This window comes from Mauremys mutica, chromosome 16, assembly GCF_020497125.1.
Source record: "Mauremys mutica isolate MM-2020 ecotype Southern chromosome 16, ASM2049712v1, whole genome shotgun sequence".
NCBI lineage: Eukaryota > Metazoa > Chordata > Testudines > Geoemydidae > Mauremys > Mauremys mutica.
This window is the reverse complement of record NC_059087.1, coordinates 12,346,936-12,365,503: the sequence shown is the minus strand read 5'-3', so window position 1 is coordinate 12,365,503 and position 18,568 is coordinate 12,346,936. Positions and strand designations below refer to the sequence as shown.

Genomic DNA, 18,568 nt, shown 5'->3' with positions numbered 1-18,568 from the left:
TTTCTCCTGCTCCTGTGTGGAGTCATGGCATCACAGTTGGCCTGGGAATCCATCAACAGCAGTAAGGGTGCCAGGGCTACCTGCTAGGCTGTCAATCTAACAGTCAGGTTGTTCAAAATGTTGTTTGGTGCCAGAATGAAGTCAGCAGCCTGTCTGTGTGTAATGAGCGAACACGTGGTGCGAGTCTGATCAACCTGGAAATGTACTGAAGCCATCTAAAATGGCCCATGCCCTGCAGCCCAGAAAGCGTGAAACCTATCCTGCACAGCTGTCTTGTTCCACAAGGACCTTCCAGGGAGGAAATATAGACCAGTGATTCAGACAGAGCCTGGGACTCAGGAGACCTGGGTTCTATTCCCTTCTCTGCCCCAGACACTGTGTGACATTAGGAAAGTCATTTAGTCTCTCCGTGCCCCAGCTCCCCATCTGTAAAATGGGACTAATAGCACTGCCCTACCTCATGGGGGCACTGATGGATAACTATATTAAAGACTGTGTTCAGATAATATGGTAACAGGGACAGATAAGCACCCAAGTTAGCTGTTAATTTGTTTCTAGACACCCTTTTCCCCCTCAACAGAAGGGAAGCACTTGATTTGTATGAATGTTAATGCAACTCCAGATAATGCCAAACAAAACAGCACATCCTACTTGTTCTTTTTACCCTTCTTATGCTGTGATGGGTACAGTGGAAGGTGGTGTAGGTCAGCAGATGGGGCATTGGACTGGGGCTTGAGAGATCTGGGTGCTGTTCCTGCTTCTGCCACTGACCTGCTGTATGACCTTGGGCAAGTCACTTCCCTTCTCCATGACTCTGTTTCCCCATGTCTATGTAGTGTGAATGCTTCAGGGGAGAGTGTGTCTCTTCCTTTTGATGTGCACAGTGAGGCCTCTAGATGCTACTGTATTACAAGTAACAAATTTTCAAGATTTCAACTATTTGTTCCAATTTGTCATGGGGGAAAAATTTCAAAATCTCAAATTTTCATGGGATGAGGAAAACCTTTTTCCACCCAGCTCTACTGCTGAACCCTGACCCAGGGAACAGTCCCTAGGTTAAGTTCAGCAGCTCTGATTTTGCCCTCCCTTGCTGTATGGGTTCGATGCACAATTTTTATAAAAAGCGAAGCACAATCAATCTATTTTGGGGAGCAGGGAAAGATATTGTAATGGATACTTCGATCCATTATCTAGAGCAACGGTTCTTAAACTGTGGGTCGCAACCCCATTTTAATGGGGTCGCCAGGCCTGGTGTTAGACTGGCTGAGGTCTGGGGCCAAAGTCGAAGACTGAGCTTCACTGACCAGGACCAAAGGCCAAAGGCTTCAGCCTGGGTGGCAGGGCTCAGGTTACAGCCCCCCACCAGGGCTGAAGCCCTTGGGGTTCAGCTTTGCCCCCCAATCCCCTGCCCAGGGCAGTGGGGCTCAGGCAGGCTCAGGCTTCAGTCCTCCCTTGTGGGGTCTTGTAGTAATTTTTGTTGTCAGAAGTGGGTCGTGGTGCAATGAAGTTTGAGAACACCTGAGCTAGAGTATCTGTTGAGCAAGGACATTATGCTCGCTGCTCTCCAAAGCAGGGAGGGAAGCACAGTGCTGTTCCCCAGGGATTTAGTCCAACTGTTGGAACCTGCTGTTCCACTGTTACCTGTCCTACCTGCCACCATTTATCAAATAATTGAGGATGTCTGTAAATGTGATGTGCCTTGAAGGCTGCTAGACCTGGTCTTCCAATGGACTGTGAGGCTGAATGAATCCTACAGCAGGGAAATCTTCACGGAGCAGACTGGTCAGGCTGCATCACCCTGTCCATACATCTTCATCTGCAGTAGACTTGCTGAAAAGGAAAGGGTAACACAGATCCTATAGGATTGCTTATGACTCTTGAGAGTCAGTAGGAAGTGCATCCACCTATTGCAAAGCCTTCCCAATTCTATTCTATGGAGAAGTGCAGCGAATGTCAGTGAGGTCCAGCTGTCTCCCCCAGTGCGAAGAGCTAAGTTAGAGGACAGGCAAACAATGTAACTTTTTGGAGGAAGAGGATAAGGGCACATTAACAGGGAAATAATAAATATCAAAATAATGTATTTCATACATGTATTCCAGAGGAATGGTGACTGACTATGAAACTCCAGTAGTTTGGAAAGTTCTAAGCTATTTCTGTGGGGCAATAGCTCTGGGCTTGTGTTCACTACCACACTAAACTGGCGGCACTGCATCGCTGCAGAGGCACAGCTGTAGCACATCTGGTGAAGACGTGCTATGCTGATGGGAAAGCACTCTCCCATCGACATAATTACTCCACCTCAACAAGAGGTGGAAGCCATGTTGTCAGGAGAGCGTCGCCTGCCGATGTAGCGCGGTGTAGATATCACTTTAAGTTGATGTAAGTTACATCGCTCTGGTGGGTGGATTTTTCACACCCCGAACAACGTAACTTACATTGACTTAAGCAATAGTGTAGACAAGTCCTCGTTCTCACCTTTACTTCCTTCTCACAGGGAGGAGTGTCCATTGGGAAGTCCTGTAAGACAGAATTCAGCTTCTCTCAATAGACCTTTAAATGCTCTCATGGTGATATCAGTACTGCATCTTTCTGTTACAGGAGAAGAGTATCAGCCATGATCTGGATCATGGCAATGCTGTCCTTGAATCCCCCAAGGTCTCTCAGTCGGTTCCAAAAGTGGAAAAATCCTCAAGCAAACAGCAGGATGAGGTTAAATTGGTAAGTGTGCAATGTACTGTCTTCAGTCCAGTGAATAACCTAATCCACTTCAAAGTCTGCCTAGTAACTTTGAGTACACGGCAGGAGGGCAAAGGACACGTTGAATGCAGCCAGGAACTCAGCTATTCATGTGGCCTCTTACATAAATAATATTTTCACATCTCCCTTTTTTTGGGTTACAAAAAGGGGATATTGTAATCGTAGCTCCAAAGGCTCTCTGTGCCATAAAGCAGGGATGTCCTAGAGCTTGAGAGACCTTAGATAACCAGTTAAGTTCTGGCTGCCCCCTGCTAGCTTCAGATATTGTCTGTGGATACAGTCCCTGGCTAGTGGATGTTGTCAGTGTAATACTGCTGCATCTGCATTGTTATTAGTGATTGCTCCATGCCATATTCCCTGCACTAAAGGTACCCACTGACTGTACTGCTGTCCCAACACTCACCTAATCCCGTGGTTTGTCTTTAAATGTCATAAATCCAGATTCTACACACAAAGGCTTCCTGTCCCTCCCAATAGCTCTCCCTCCCATATGGATACTCAGGCCAAGATTTTAAAAAATGGGACGTTAAGATTAGATTCCCTAGACCATATATGGATGCCAAAATTAAGGCCCTGATTTTAACAAAAGCTCTGAAAATAATCAGTGGACGATACTTTGTGGTCAGTGCTCCTGAAAACTAGGCCACTTACTGGAGGCTTAACTGTGGGTCACCCAGGTTTGAAAACCTTGGCTTCAGCCTGAGGTCCTGAGTTGGAGATCCACCTAGTCTGTCTGCCAGGATGAGGCACCAGAATGGCCCTGCAGGTCTGAACAGGTCCCAGAGTTTGACAGCTGGTCACATTTATTCACCTAACCCTGATGCTCCATGTCAGATTCCACAGAATGTCTTCCGAGATGATTTCCTTAGTGCTATGAGGCAAGTACATCCATTAGCTGTAACTTAGTCACAGGATACCTTCAAGGAAATAGATAGAAAGATCAGAAACCACTGACTGAGCAGCAAAGTGTAGAATTTATATTTATTTACCTTTTTATCTTTTTGGTAATAGTGGAATTTTTTATCTTTCTCGGTAATAATGGAAATTACTGTAATCTCAAACAAGCTTGGAAGGTAGGGCCCAGAACAGTACAGGTTCAGTGGCTGTTTACCTTTTCCTGGGGTCAAATCGGGACAATGTAGATCCACATATAAAAGAGTTGATTTTTATATTACTACTTTGCTCTCTGCATTTGTTCCCTAGCCAGGTAAATAAAGTTGGTTGCTAAGCTCTAGGCAAGCCGTTGCCACTTAGAATGACTCATGTAGCCTTGTTAACCAGAGTGCTTCTGTGGGTTTTTCCGTTAGAGATCTCAGCGTGCTTTCTATCCTCCACAGACACACATAAGTGCTCTCTTAAAACTCTCTAGCCTTTTGCTCTAGGGAAGGGGAAAAATCTGAAATGACTAATTACATTTGTAAAAATTATCTTTAAGGGATGAAAGAAGAACCAGTCAGTTACCATCTGTCATATTTAAACTGCAATTACTGTGCTGCATATTGATTTTCATAGTGTTACAACACAGTTCAATTGAACACATTAACCTTTACAAGGGACGTAAACAAAAAGCTGAGCTGAGCCATTGTAGAATTGTGATTGTCAAAATAAATACATGGGTATGTTAGATCATATTTACGTTCTTGTTCTGGCTAAAATCAACATAAAGATGAGAAGAAAACTGGGTTGCAATTTTTGGAAATAAGGGGGTATAAAAACTTTGGAAATTGGCCAAAAGTTCTGAGTTTAAATAACTCAAAATACTTGAAATGCTTTTTATCTGGGGATCCTGAAATTCTTCACCAAGAAGAGTGTATATAATTATCCCCCCCTTTACAGACTGGGAAATGCAGTCACAGAGAAATTAAATCACTTGTCCAAGCTATTCAGCAAGAAGTGGAAGAGCTAGGAATAGGAGTCAGATATTCTGATTTTCAGTCTGATGCTCTATCCACTAGATCACATGATAATTCATTCTATACTTCAAAAGGACCCTGCAACTGATAGGATCAAAGAGATGTGGGAGGGTAAGTTAGTTGCATTTGGATACCTGCATGCACTGAGCCTTTGTCCGCAAATCAGATCTTTCCTTTCATAAGGTGCACATTAAATGCTGAAGTAAGGCCCATTTTCAGTGCCTCAAATGATAATTTGCATAAACACAATTGATTAGATTTTGGACAGCATTGATTATTAAAGATGTACATTTAAGGTTGTTTTAAACGTTTATAGTAAGTACAGATGGGCCCAAGTTACAAATCTGAATCTGGAGCTGAACTTTTCTTACAGAGTTCAAAGGTGTTTTGGATCCAGGTAGCTTAGATTATGCCAAACCTTGACAGTAAGATATAACTGCATCTTTCTTGCTCATATAGCTCAGATAGCTAATTACACATTTATACAGTGTATTCTATGTGGGTATATAACATATATACTAATAATGTTTATTACTAAATGAAATAGACTCAGTACTTTGATTTATTTACGGCTTGGTATAAATTACTGAGATTTCCTTCCCCTGAAAATGTTATGAAAAATAAATTTTAAAATATCTGCTACTAATTTCTAGCTAAGAATAGTATGGAATTGGGCAGGTAATTGCATCCACTGTTCATTTTATTTATATATATATATATATATAGTATGCATGCATTTACATGCATTTCAGCCAGAGCCCATCCCCATCTATTTCTGTTGGTATTGGATTTTATTATCCAGATTCAATGTTTTATGATATCAAATAATGGATTTTCATGCTTGAAGCAAGATAGATACCTCATATAAACTGAGGGCTATCCTTCCCTATGGTAAAGCACATTATTAGCTAACACGCATGTAGAAAAATACTACTGACTAATACACATCAAAATGCTTTGCATGTATTTTTTACATCTATTTGTACTGAATCTCTTCTCATTGCCTGCAGCTCCCCTGTTGTTCTAATCTCTTTAGGTCACTTTGCACTTTGGTTCTGTCCTCCTGCGTGTTTGCTACCCCTCCAATTTCAGAGTCCTCTGCAAATTTGGTGGATTTACACTAAGTAACATCAGATAAAACCTGAAGCAGATGCACAGCATATAGATAGGTGCATTTCCTGCCCCCCTCTCTAGTTTAACTGATGATAAAAGCCTCTGGAACCCTCCAAAGCATCATGGATTGGACTACGACTAGCAGGAAGCATCCCTGGTAGCTGGGATAGCTGACAGATAGCTGGTCTTTATAGCAGAAGCAACTCCAAGGACCACCAGTGCTCCACAGATAACAGAGAAAATCTCCTTGGAAAGGTTTTGTTCAAATTCAGGTGGATTCTTACTTAATTCAAACCAGTGCACTCACCCCTCCTATTGTTTCCCTTCAGCTCCAGTTTGCTTTGCTGCTTTTTTCCCCTGCTGCAATCTTATTCTAATGGGTTATTTTTGTCTTTATGGGGGTGAACTAAGGGTAGAATAGCCTACAGGATCCCTCTTTTGAATAGGCCCTCTCATTTGCTATTGCTGAGTTCAAAGAATAAAGATAAATTCATCTGCAGTATTCAATCAATATCTTCTTTAAATTGCATCAAGTACCGGGTCATGGTGACCAAATAGCCTCAGCCTGTATCATCGAACCACCTGACTCAAGCGGGGATCAGAGGGCTGGGGAGACGTTGCTGTCAATCACTTCTGTTTACTCTCCCACTGCCTTCTTGGTTATCCAAGATTAAGTGTTATGTAAAGACAAGGAACAACTGCTTGCTGGGACTGTCAGGCAGCATGCAAAGGGGGAGAGCTGGGAACTCCATTATACGAGGTGCCTATTCAAACCTGCTGTAAAAGGGATAAGCAAACACCAGCTCCCCTTCTGCACTGAGAAAAGGCCAGCATGGCAAGAGAATAGAAGGTCCTGGAGTGGGTAGTAAGAGCCTGTGGCCGCTTTCCTGTTGGGAATCCCCTGGCCAGCACAAGCTTTTAGATGTGAGCAGGCTGCTCTCAGCCTGACGGAAAAGGGATCTCTTTGTGCTTATCCATTTCAGGGCCTCTCGGTCATTCCATACATCATCGTCCTTTGGGCTGGAGAGTTGCGGCTTGCCTTCCTCTACACCAGGATAAACGGGGGGTGGGGGGGAAGAGGAGGGACTGACTTTCCTCAAAGGCAGGGACAGAGGAGGATGTGGCCAGTGAACACAGAATTACATGCAACGAGCCATGTCCCTTTTCTTGTGAATAACACGTCTTGCCTGCCTGTTGAATCCCACCCCTGCTTTGTCTTTTCGTTATTTAGATACATAAGCTGTCTGAGTCAGGGATTGTCTTAATAATAAATAATATCACCTCACTCTTATGTAGCACTTTTCATCAGTAACTCTCAAAGCACTTTACAAAGGAAATAGGATCATTATCCCTATTTTATAGATGGGGAAACTGAGGTACAGAGAGGACACAACTTGCCCAAGGTCACCCAGCACACCTGTGGCAAAGCCAAGAACAGAACCAAGAACTCCTTTGCTCAAGTCCAGTGCTCTGTCTTCTAGGATTCGCTATCTTCCACATTTGGGTACTGCTGTACTATAGATAACAAGCGTCTCTTAATAATTATAGATTTGTATTATGGTATTTCCTAGTGGCCCCAGCCAAGATTAGAGTCCCATTGTGCTAGCTACTGTACAAACTCATAGGAAGGGACAGTCCCTGCCCTGAAGAGCTTACACTGTAAATAGACAATACATACAAAAGATGGAAGAGAAGAAATATTAACTTCCTTTGGCAGACAGAGAACTGAGCTGCAGAGACTGAAGTGATTTGCCCAGGGTCATACTGGAAGGCTTTGCCAGATCTAGAAATTCCATCCAAATGTCCTGAATCCCCATCCAGAGCTTAGCCACAAGAACAACCTTCCTCAAATTTGATCTCCAATGGAATTCTTTAAGGAAGGTGTCACATTCTTGGGTGCAATTCGGACCAATGAGGAGTTGTCACCAGCTGCCCTGCAACCGTGTGTGCCTCACACTGCTGTTGTAGCTCTCAACCAGGGCTGCTCACAAACAGCCTCACAGCATGCAGGTCACACCCTGAATGTCTGTGTATAGCCCTGGTCCAGCAGTCTGTCAGCAACTCTCCACTCACACTCTGGCTTCCACCAGCATTGGTTACTACTTGCAGGGTGACCCCAACACACTCCCCTTTGCAGAACACACATTTTTGGGAAAATTGAGACTTTCCAGCCCAGTCTTGGGTAGTTCAGATATTAGAGGTCCATTGGCCCTCTAAAGGGTCGATAGCCAACAGTTTACTACTTTAACTGGAGTTACCAAACAGTTCAGTCTAAACCAATTCAGGACAGCGTTTACATTAAAAATATAAAACAAGTGTATTAACAAAAGAAGATTTTTTTAAGTGAATTCAGGTATCGGGTATTACAGTCAGAAATGGTTACAAGAGAAGTAAAGATAAAACACTTCCTAGGAGCTAAAACTTAACAAGCTAAACTTGATTCAAGGTAAAATCCTTACCACATGTTCCCAGCAACATGGCTGACCAAATTCTCAGGTCAGGGGTATACATCTACCTCTCTCAGCCTGCTGCACACTCAGTGTCCATGTGGACACTGCTGCCATGCACTAACAGTTCTCTGCTTACTTTGATCTGTCCCACTTTGAAATGGGAGTAGATCAAAGCACACTAGGGAAGTGTTAATCCATGGCAGCTGGCTAGTGTGGGGTAGATTTATGCCCCAACTTGCAGTGAACTAATTGTTCATGTAGACAAGCCTTTGGTGGCGGGGGGGCATGATGGGGAGGAGAGAGGGTAGTTTTCAAGGCATAGCTGCTCTAATTCTGCTGCATACCTACCCATTATCAAGGGGGCTAGGTGATGAAATGGGAAAGTGCGCTGGCTTTCAAGGTACTTGCATGGCACACGGAAAGGAGCTTGGTGATCGTGTCACAACACAATATGTTTTCACAAATGACAGTGCAATCGAGCATGAGTGGCAGTTCCAGTGATCCACCCCAGATTGCCTTACTAGGGGTTCTTTCGAGATGCAGGCATGCTGCAAAGCTTTGTGTGTGTAAAAGCTTGTCCATCAGCTTCCTGTGGAATATCCTGCTCAAGCCAATGCTAATGTCTTTCCCCTTCATAAACATAGCATGTAGCAAAATTAAAGGCAAAGAAATGGTTTTTTGGGGGGAAAATAAAGTCTAAATGCAGCAGTTTAACAGTATACCACATCTTAAAAACAAATACCCAGTCCTCTAATACACTTGGAACAGAGCTGTTGGCTTTTGTTTTGTTTCTGTTCTCATTATATATTAGGTAGCATCAGCAGGCTCAAAGATCCCGGTGCATGTGTGTTCTCATCACACTTAAGTCCGATCGGGCCATGTGACAAAGGGTATCCCCTGTCCCCAGGTTGGCCATAGCTAACAATTCTGATGAGCTGGAGGTCTTCAAGCATTCACCCACATAGATGCTCCACACAAATACTGCCCTTTCTTAGCAGCTGGTGGGGAGACACAGTGCCACATAACTATGAGAGGATGTTTTAAGAGTGGAGTTATTTGTAGCGTAGTAGCACTGAGGAGCTGCAATCATGGGCCAGGGGCCCATTGTGCTAGGCATTGTACAAACACAAAACAAATAGATGAGTCTGGCCCCAAAGAGCTTATGTCCTCATCCATAGACTGAGTGCCATAAGCAATATGTGCTATCAGCCCTTTTTGTCTTCAAGGCCACTCCCCAAAACTTTTCCCATGCAATGACAAATTATGTTCATGCCAGTCACACCATTGGGTGCTCCTAATGGGAAACATATTCTGGTTTTATACCCTAATGGTAGATCAATGATTTATTTTCCACAGTCCAAAACAGACAGCAGGGAAGCAAAAGAAACTTCAGTGAAGCCTCCAAACCGCAGACCTGAGGCCAGGACCTCAGAGAAGATAAGTGCCTCTATGTCTGTCCAGAAGACCAAGGTAAAGTTTATAGCTAAGTCACATGACCTAAGTTCTTACAGCTGGTTTATAACACTACTTTAAAGGATTGCCATTAAATATTTTTCCTTGTATGCCTAGCTCGGTCAGATGGTGTGGAAGTAGAGGTTGGGTGCAGCATGTCTAGAGATAATAAAGTATCTGACGTGCTGCACCCAACCTGAGAGTGAGAACTCTGGTTTTCTCTGACAATGTCTAACAGTGGGAAATACTAGATACTTCAGAGGAAGGCACACAGAACCCTGCAGTAGGCAAATGTAAGATAAACTGTCCACAGGGAAGTTTTCTTCATGATGCCTATTAATTACAGGTTGCCTTATGCTCTGAAACATGAAGGTTTCTATCCCTTCTAAAACTCTTGGTTATCTTTTTAATCATTAGTGTCATAAATTTGGGTATTATCATCATCCATATGATAGTCTTTTTACTCTGTGCACTTAGCTCCATATCGTTACATCTTTGGTTTATACTCCGTTCCTGAAACTTCCTGTTTCTGTTGCACTTTGTTGTGTTTTCAGCACTGCAGAGGAATGTTTTAAATATATAACTTTGTCCGTAATGCTTTAAAAATATCAGTATGAAATGGTAATGAGAGAGAGAAGCACAAATTTCAACTGTCATGGGCTTCTCTGATTTCTATGGGGCTTTAGAGTTTTCTGGTTTTATGATTAAATCACATAATAGTTACATATAAAAATTGCGGAGGCATGAGGTGAAAATCATAGGCATAAACATGAGTTGTGAGGTTTATCTACCAAACCATCACTGTATTGAGCTCTTGTCCTGTGAACACTGACAGTAGTAAAGCTAAGCACGTGCATGAACAATTTCCATTGAAATAAATGTTTGCAGGATCGAGTGGACTGGATTATTGCACTATCTTGTAGACTAGGTGGTTCAGGAGATAGAGGTGAAATGCTCCCAATCCTATTATCTAAATCACTAGTTCAAATCCAGACTAAGAAAGCAGTGACTAGAAGTCCAGAGGCTGTTTGAAATTAGTCTGGTGATCCCACTCCCGTTCGTAATAGACTGGTGATCACGTTGCTATTAGCACCTCATGCATTGAAACTGGCATCTCGTGCCTTGCCTGCCTGTACAGCATAGTACAAGTTATTTAACTCACTCTGGTTCTAGCCGTTACGCTTATCCCAGACCTCAAGAAGTGTTCAATGTAAGCTCAAAAGCTTGTCTCTCTTACCAACAGAAGCTGGTCCGATAAAAGATACGTCACCACCTGAAATCTCAGGAAACAGGCTGTATTATAGCTGCATAGTGATGATGCCCTATATTTCAAAAGGTGTTGAAGGAAAACATCCTCTGGGTTTTTATGGAAATACCTGAGGGTCAAATGTAATCAACAAAATTTGGCAAGCAAACCTTTAATACAAATCGGTAGCTCCTAAACAATGAAACAGGCAAAAACTCACTTAAAGCAACATGATAGGAAAACCTGTTCTTTGAAAGGTTAAACTTAGTTGTTTATTTGTATTGTGGTAACATCCAGCAGCCCCAGTCAGGGACCAGGACCCCATTGTGCTAGGGGCTGTATAAGCACATAACAAAATGATTGTTCCTTCCCCTAGGAGATTACAGTCTAAGCTCTGCACTAGCAAAAGCTATATTGGTTTGTTGTAGATTGAGTCAACATTGGGTAAAAACTTAATTATCACACACAAGGAAAGAAAGTATAAATTGGAGAGAGAAATGTACCTTGCTCAGACGTACCCAGTACACACTTGCAGAGAGAGAGGCTGGAATACACAAATAGGCTGGTAGTAAGTGGGTGAGCAAAGGGGCTTTCTGATCAATAAATTGTTCATTTGGCTTAACCAGACTAGGTATCTAAGAGCTTATGTACATGGCACTGCAGCAGAGGTGGGCAAAGTATGACCCGCGGGCCATGTCTGGCTTGTTGGACCTTTTAATCCAGCCCTTGAGCTCCCGCTGGAGGGGGCCATGCCGCTGCTTCCAGGAGCTCCGGGGGGCGGCGCTTGCAGGCGGGGCAGGGTGCAGAGCCTCCTGGCCGTACCTCTGTGTAGGAGTCGGAGGGGGGACATGCCACTGCTTCTGCAGTAAGTGCCACCTGGGCCAGTGGGACCTACCAACCTGCATTTAATTGCCCTCCAAGAGAGGGATGGACTAGGAGGGATGTCTTCTGAGCTAGGCTGGATGAGCCCCCATGGAGCATGATCACCCTTGTACCCCTCTAATGGGCTGCCCTAGAGACTGAGTTAATTGTAACCCTTAAAGCCATTGAGCCTCAGGAATCTGCAGCCTTTCTTCTCTGCCAACCCTAGCAAATAATCCTGTGTTGTTTTTCATGTGTGTGTGTGTGTGTTTAATGGGAACCCATGAAGGGCTAGAGTCTGTAGAACCTAGTGTTTGGAGCCCTGACGTGCTCTCCTCTCAGTCTGTGGTATGCAGAATGCCAAATTTCTATAAAGAGCCCATGTATAGGGATGCCCCTTTGTGGTCATCTGTTCCAAACTCCTACCCCTTGTCTTGGGGTGGAGACCCTCCTATGGCATTGGAGGAGGCAAGAATTCACCCAAATATCACTCCTACACCGCTATCAATAACCAACGTTCGGCTTTGTCAGCCACAGTCCTTTTTATCAGCAAATACACAGCCCCGGTGCCCCCCAGGATCAGTCCCTCAGTCACTGATCAGGGGCCTCCTTTCCTCTGGACTCTGGTTGATTCCCTCATATGGTGCAAGTTCACAGGGGCCACATGCTCAGGCCTCCCCCTGGGCCCAGTCCCCAGCCCAGAGCTCAGCCTCTCAGCCTGCTGTGTCCCTGCAGCAGCAGCTGCCACCACCTCATGGGCCTGCCCCAGCAGCCTGCACAGTCCCTTCTCCGATCTCAGAAGAGCTGGCAGCAGGGAGCAGGGATAGGATTTCCAGCCAGCCAGAGTTTGTGAGGGTGGAAAGGGCGCATTCCTCCACCAGTTAGGGCCATGGTGGGCAGGATCGGTTTTCACAGCAGTGTTGCTGATTTGTGGAGTGGGCTTCCTGAGCACTCACAGTGATGCCAGGCAGTGGGGTCAGCAACAATAATCTGCTCAACTGTTTCTTGGTGATTACGTCTTCCTCTTTATTTGCCAACGCCTGTTACATCTATTTCCTATTGCTGGAACTGAGTGTGGGGGCTGCAGCTGGCTGTATGCAGGAGATCAGGATAACAGGGTGGGCTGGGGCCAGGCAGCCTGTTTAATTATCAAACCCTGCTGGAAAAGGGAAAGGTGGTCCCTATAAAGGGCTGGGAGAGCTCAACCAGAGAGAGCACTGCAAGAAGGAGATTAGCTCGTGTGGCAGGCTCAGGTGTGAGCAGGGCCGGCTCCAGATCCCAGCGGGGCAAGCACCTGCCTGGGGCGGCCCTTTCCCGGGGGGGCGGCAGGCTGGGCCGGCGGACCTGCCGCAGTCATGCCTGCGGGAGGTCCACCGGAGCCCCGGGAGCAGCGGACCTGCCGCAGGCATGACTGCGGAGGGGACGCTCCGCCGGCGGCTCCAGTGGACCTCCCGCAGGCATGACTGCGGCAGCTCAACCGGAGCCGCCGGACCTGCGAACCGCCCGCAGCTGCGGGAGGTCTAGCGGAGCCGCGCGACCAGCGAACCGTCCGCAGTCATGCCCGTGGGAGGTCCGCTGCTCCCGCGGCTCCGGGGCGCCTCCCGGGCATGACTGCTTGGGGCGGCCAAAAACCTAGAGCCGCCCCTGGGTGTGAGGGAAGAGATATGAAGGGAATGGCCTATGGGGCCCTGCAGTCTCCTTTGGTTGTAAGGTCTGTGTTGAAAGAATACAACTGTGCCCTAAAGGAAAGGCTTGAAAGACTCACTTTGGGTGTGATGTCAGTGCTTCCTGGGCTGGGGAGTCAGCTTACAATTGAGCTAGCGGACCAGAGTGGTTTCTTTTGGCACTACAGTATATGAATCTGAGAATTAAACTGGGGTTGCCAGGTGTTAGGCCCTTCAGAAAAAGAGTCTGATTCTGACCCGTCACAAGAGGCTGAATCAGGCTTGGAAAGTGGGCTCGGACACTCAGGCAAGGGCCAAAAGGAGTTGCAGTCGTCCTTTGTAGGTGCTGAATCTGGCTTGGGTTGGTGTGGAGATGGGGAGAATGGAATGACTGAGGGGAACCAGCCTGGGTTATAGAGACAGAACTTTTCTTTTATCCATTGAGATATGGTTCTTCTAAAATAACATTGAGGCACATTGTCAAGGCAATAGGGTGCGGGGAAGCCTGCCACGTTACTACCAAAGCTGTCTCTCTTCTGTGGACAGAGGTTTTCATTGTCCAGGGCTCTCAATCTAGCACCTTTCACAAACATTAAACATTCGCTTAAAAATCAATATATATTCCAGTGTTAGGCAACACTTACCCTTTTTTACTCTGCCATTTACTCAGCGTTTTAATGCTTCATAAGCACTCGCCTGTTAAATATTCATGTACAGATTTAACAGATGTAACACATCACAGTTTGATTCAATTTTCCTAACTCTGTTCATTCATGACAAAATGAACTGTTTCAGAGACTGGAAACTGCATTTGCCAGAGAGTAACAACTGAATTACTCATTCAAGGTCAACGTCAGGGTCCATTTGTAAGAATCAGCTAATATTCCAACATCAAGCGGTAGAGTCATCAGCATTCAAATTGGAGACCTTTTTGGCTTCAGAAATAGGACCTTCTACTACTATGTCAACTCAAGCATATTCAGTTCACAGAACTCTTATCTATCTCACTGGATTATTACTTACAGTCTGTCATTGTGGGAAGAAGGTGTGCCAACTTTCTCATTCCACTGTTCAAATGGATGGGAATGAAGGATGTTAATTTCAGGAGAGTATCAGATTGCTAGACCATCCTCTAGCTGGGATGGGAAGAACTGATATGGCAAATATGTCTGGATAACCCAGCTTTGGAATTTAGCATCTGACTGCAACCGCAGTGTTGCAGGTAAAGGATGGACAGAACGTTTTTGATAAAACATTTTTGTTGGAAAATGCCAATTTGTCCAAAGCAAACTTGTTGCAGACTGGAAAGTTTCTCAAGTCCAGGATGAAATTAGAGAGAGAGAGAGAGAGACAGACAGACAGACCCACCCATCCCTGAATAGGCAATAGCCCAGTGGTTCGAGCATTCAGCTGCGAAACTACATTCAAGTCCCTGCTCTGCCTGATTCTGACCATGGACTTGAATCCTGGTCTCGCACCTTTCAGCTGAGAGTGTGCCCACATCTCAGTGAATGCCCCAACCAGTGGGCTGGAGAGCCAGTGTCTCTTCCTCTCTCTGTTTCAATCAGTGTTTAATTATTTATATAAAGCGGAACAGCTCCAACAGGAGAAAGTGAGACAGAGAGACCTGAAATTTTTTGAAATGTCTCAGCTTCATCCCAATGTGGAATGATAAATGTCAAAACCTAGATTATTATTTTTTTTGAACAAAACATAATTGCTGTTTTCTGGTCAGCCCTACTTTCAGATCTTTTGACAGGACTCACTTCCTTGGGGACATAGTTATTTTATGTAAGTCCTTTGATTTAGTCAGTTTTTAGGTTAGTTAAAATATAAGGGAAATTAGCTTTTCATAAATGATGTCCTATTGCTTCTAGAATTCTGGTTAATCATCCATTTCCCTTAGAAGATCTGCCAAAGGTATTTAAATATTGGAGATATGTCCAAGCCACCAAATTCCTATGTTGATTTCAAAAACCTCAAAGTTCTGGGATTTTGGTTCAGTGTATTATAAAGTTAGAGATCAAATTTGCAAATTAAGGCCCAGGTTCAGACTTTGACCATCCATTCATTTTTATACCTCTCTGATTCTGGAGAGGACCCGAAGGAGCAATACCAACATAGCAAAAAACACAACTGTCTTTTTGGCATTTCTAGCCCAGCCAGTTCCAGAGACTATATGAAATCTCACAAGAAAGCCTAAACTCTTTGTGATGCACAGCCTGACACTGAAATAACTCCTTTAAATATGGTATCTATGCGGAGGTTTGTACAATACGTTTGGCTATCTGCTTTCTGTAGTGGGGGTCCTAAATGGTTCAAGTATGGTCTCTAGTTTTCAGTTGCTTATTACTTCTGAAAAAAATTCCTTTAAGGCTGAAATTTTGCAAAGGTGAATTGTTTTGTACAGTGTCAAACTCTGTAAATCAAGCACTCAATTTTGGAAATTCTAAGTTAAGTTTTCTACTGCAACATTAACTCCACCTGTTGTATTTTCTATTTGGCTTTTCCTTATTAAATGGAATGTTCTCACCTTAATGTTTTCTATTCTATTTAATATGCTTTCTACCAGCACACTGTAACTCCTGGGATTTCATGATTTTATGAGTGCTTGATATCTCAGTGTTTAATGTTGCATTAAAATAGTTTGTGCTTTTAAGGTAATAGTGTTATATCAATGACATTCTTGATTGCTCTCTCTAGATATAAACATAATGGATAAAACCTGTTCAAGCCCAGGGGGCTTTTGCAGCATTAACTGAAGACAAAATGTGTGTGTGTGTGTGTGTGTGTGTGTGTGTGTGTGTGTAAAATTTGAGATGGTGTAACAATTTTAGATTTTGTGTAAGTATAATATGAATCCTATTATTATTGTGACTAGTCTTAATTGTAAATTATCTCTTGTCCTTTGAGACCTCCTTGAAAACTAGACTGATCCTCTCAAAGGATTCCTACAAGATAGAACTATAACTGAAGAAGCTGTCTCCTGGGGTCACACTTCCTGCCGTGTGCATTGGCAGGCACTGGAGTTTTTACATGCCAGCCACCTGATCCATACACATTAAAAATGATGACTAACTGTTGGGAATGGAAGTATTAATATAGACTGACTCCTGACTTTTAGTTGAGAGCCCCCTTGCATCCTTGACGGGTAAGCTATGCCCTAATAAAGGACAGTTGAGGAGCAGTGTATGTAGCTTGTCTGTACGTGTTCTCCATTCTCTTATTTGCACCATGTGTAAGGCTTGCGCTTGTGTAACAGGTTTCACTAGGAGATGTTTCCTCTTCATCTCTATGGTGATTTTGGAAATAAGGATTTTGTCTTACTCCAAACGTTTCTCTGTGGTATTGTGAGTAGCATTCTTCCCACTTTGTGCTGTTCATTTTGGATCTTTATGTTCCAGTTTGGAAATTTTCATGTGTTGAGTTTGCAGATAGGAAGTTGGCAGCCAGCGCCAGAGAGAGGGGGATGCTCACAGGCAGAGTTCTAGTTCTGAATTCCACAGCTGAGGCAGCCTCTGTGTATGATGAATTTCCATGGTTTGCCAGAGGGAAAGCTCTGTCCTGATGAATCACAAAGAGCTTTATCAGACGGGGACTCCATGGTGAACTCCCCAGGCATGGGAGAGGGAGAAGGGGCATGCATATAAGGAGGCATAAAGGTCGTGTTTTAACCGTACTTCAATGGGATGTCCGGTCTATGGTTTCCTAGCAGAGCAGCAAAAAGAAAAGTTAAGTTAGAGAAAATTGTAAGCAAGTTGCCCAAATTTACTATTCCTCTGCTAGTACTGCTTCAGATTATCTCGCAAATGATGAACAAAGTGAAGATCCGGATATTGACTTGTGCCCTCAGGAGAGTGCAGAAGAAAATGCAAGAATTCCTGAAATCCAGGACAAAAGTGATGATGAAAAGGATGACCCACTTTTCCTACTACATGTCCGTACCAAAGTTGGATAGCATAGCAGTGATAAAGAGGATACTGTTGCCATTAGCATCAAACAAGATCCAGTTAAATCTTCTTCTTTGATAATGGAGTAGTTTTGCACCCAGTGTATCAGGAAAGATCTGCTCTGTTTCCAGAATCACGGTGATAAATTCGTAGCTTCCAAGCAGCAGTACAAACGTCAGAAATTGTCTCTCTCAGCTCTACTTTTCTAACAAAAACTCCATTTAGAGGAGAGCATTATCAGAGGCATTGGTTGATGTATTCTAAATCCACAGGAGCAGTATTCTGTTTTGGGTGCAAACTCTTTTCATCCCCTATAGCACCTTCATAACCCCAGACTTTTCTGACTGGAGAAAAGCGAAGGAGAAGACTTGTTCTCAGAAACACAGTGTGGAACATCACAATGCCACACTTGCATGGCTAGCATGTTTTCAAGGCAAGAATCGCCGTGTCACTGGTAGACGAGGTGCCAGCTCTTGCCATAGCTGTAGGTGTCAGCTGAGCACTGACAAATTCACAGCTGGAAACCAGACCAGCTCACCTGTATGTTAGTATTGATCAAGATAGGTGTTAGACTTGTAAGCATGTGTTAGTGTTTAGACTCTATAAAATGCTTGTAAGTGCATTAATCTTACTTGTAATGTCTGTCTGTCTATCCCATGCTATAAGGTCATATGTAAGTTTTGCTTTATATAAGAATGCCTGCTCTGAACTTGTGAACTCAGGCAGGAGGAGTGGTTCCCCCACCCATCGAGGAGGACAATCAAAACAAAATGGGCCATTGTGAAACATCACTATACCAAGACTTTGCTACCTGAAGAAGGGCTTGTCCTATCAATTTGGATTCTGGAAGAGAGAAATAAAGATAGCCGACATGAACATTTTTCATCTCCTTTGCTGTTTGGACTCCCACAGGGTTGCAGATCAGAAACAGAAGCAGAGATCCACAAGGTCAAACTGGGGGGTTAGCCCTAAAATACATTCAGTGCTGACAGATTACTACAGTCCTGTCACCTTTTGGTACAATAGACTGTAACTCACTTGTGTACAGTATATGTTGCCTGCTTTAAACTGTAAATAACTGTTCTTTTTCCTAGTTAATAAATTCTTAGTTTACTGAAGCATTGGCTACAAGCATTGTCTTTGGTGTGAGATCTAAGGTACA

The 18,568-nt window shown here is 44.0% G+C and overlaps 1 protein-coding gene across 1 annotated transcript in view; it reads left to right on the top strand.

Annotated features, from left to right (window-relative positions):
• The first annotated feature begins 2,625 nt into the window (after window positions 1-2,625).
• Window positions 2,626-18,568, top strand: part of RIMBP2 (RIMS binding protein 2) — a 338,869-nt gene continuing 322,926 nt past the window's right edge. The window contains exons 1-2 of the mRNA XM_044989706.1: window positions 2,626-2,718; window positions 9,590-9,703. Coding sequence (XP_044845641.1) covers window positions 9,683-9,703 — 21 coding nt within the window. The 5' untranslated portion in view covers window positions 2,626-2,718; window positions 9,590-9,682. The remainder of the gene's footprint in view (window positions 2,719-9,589; window positions 9,704-18,568) is intronic.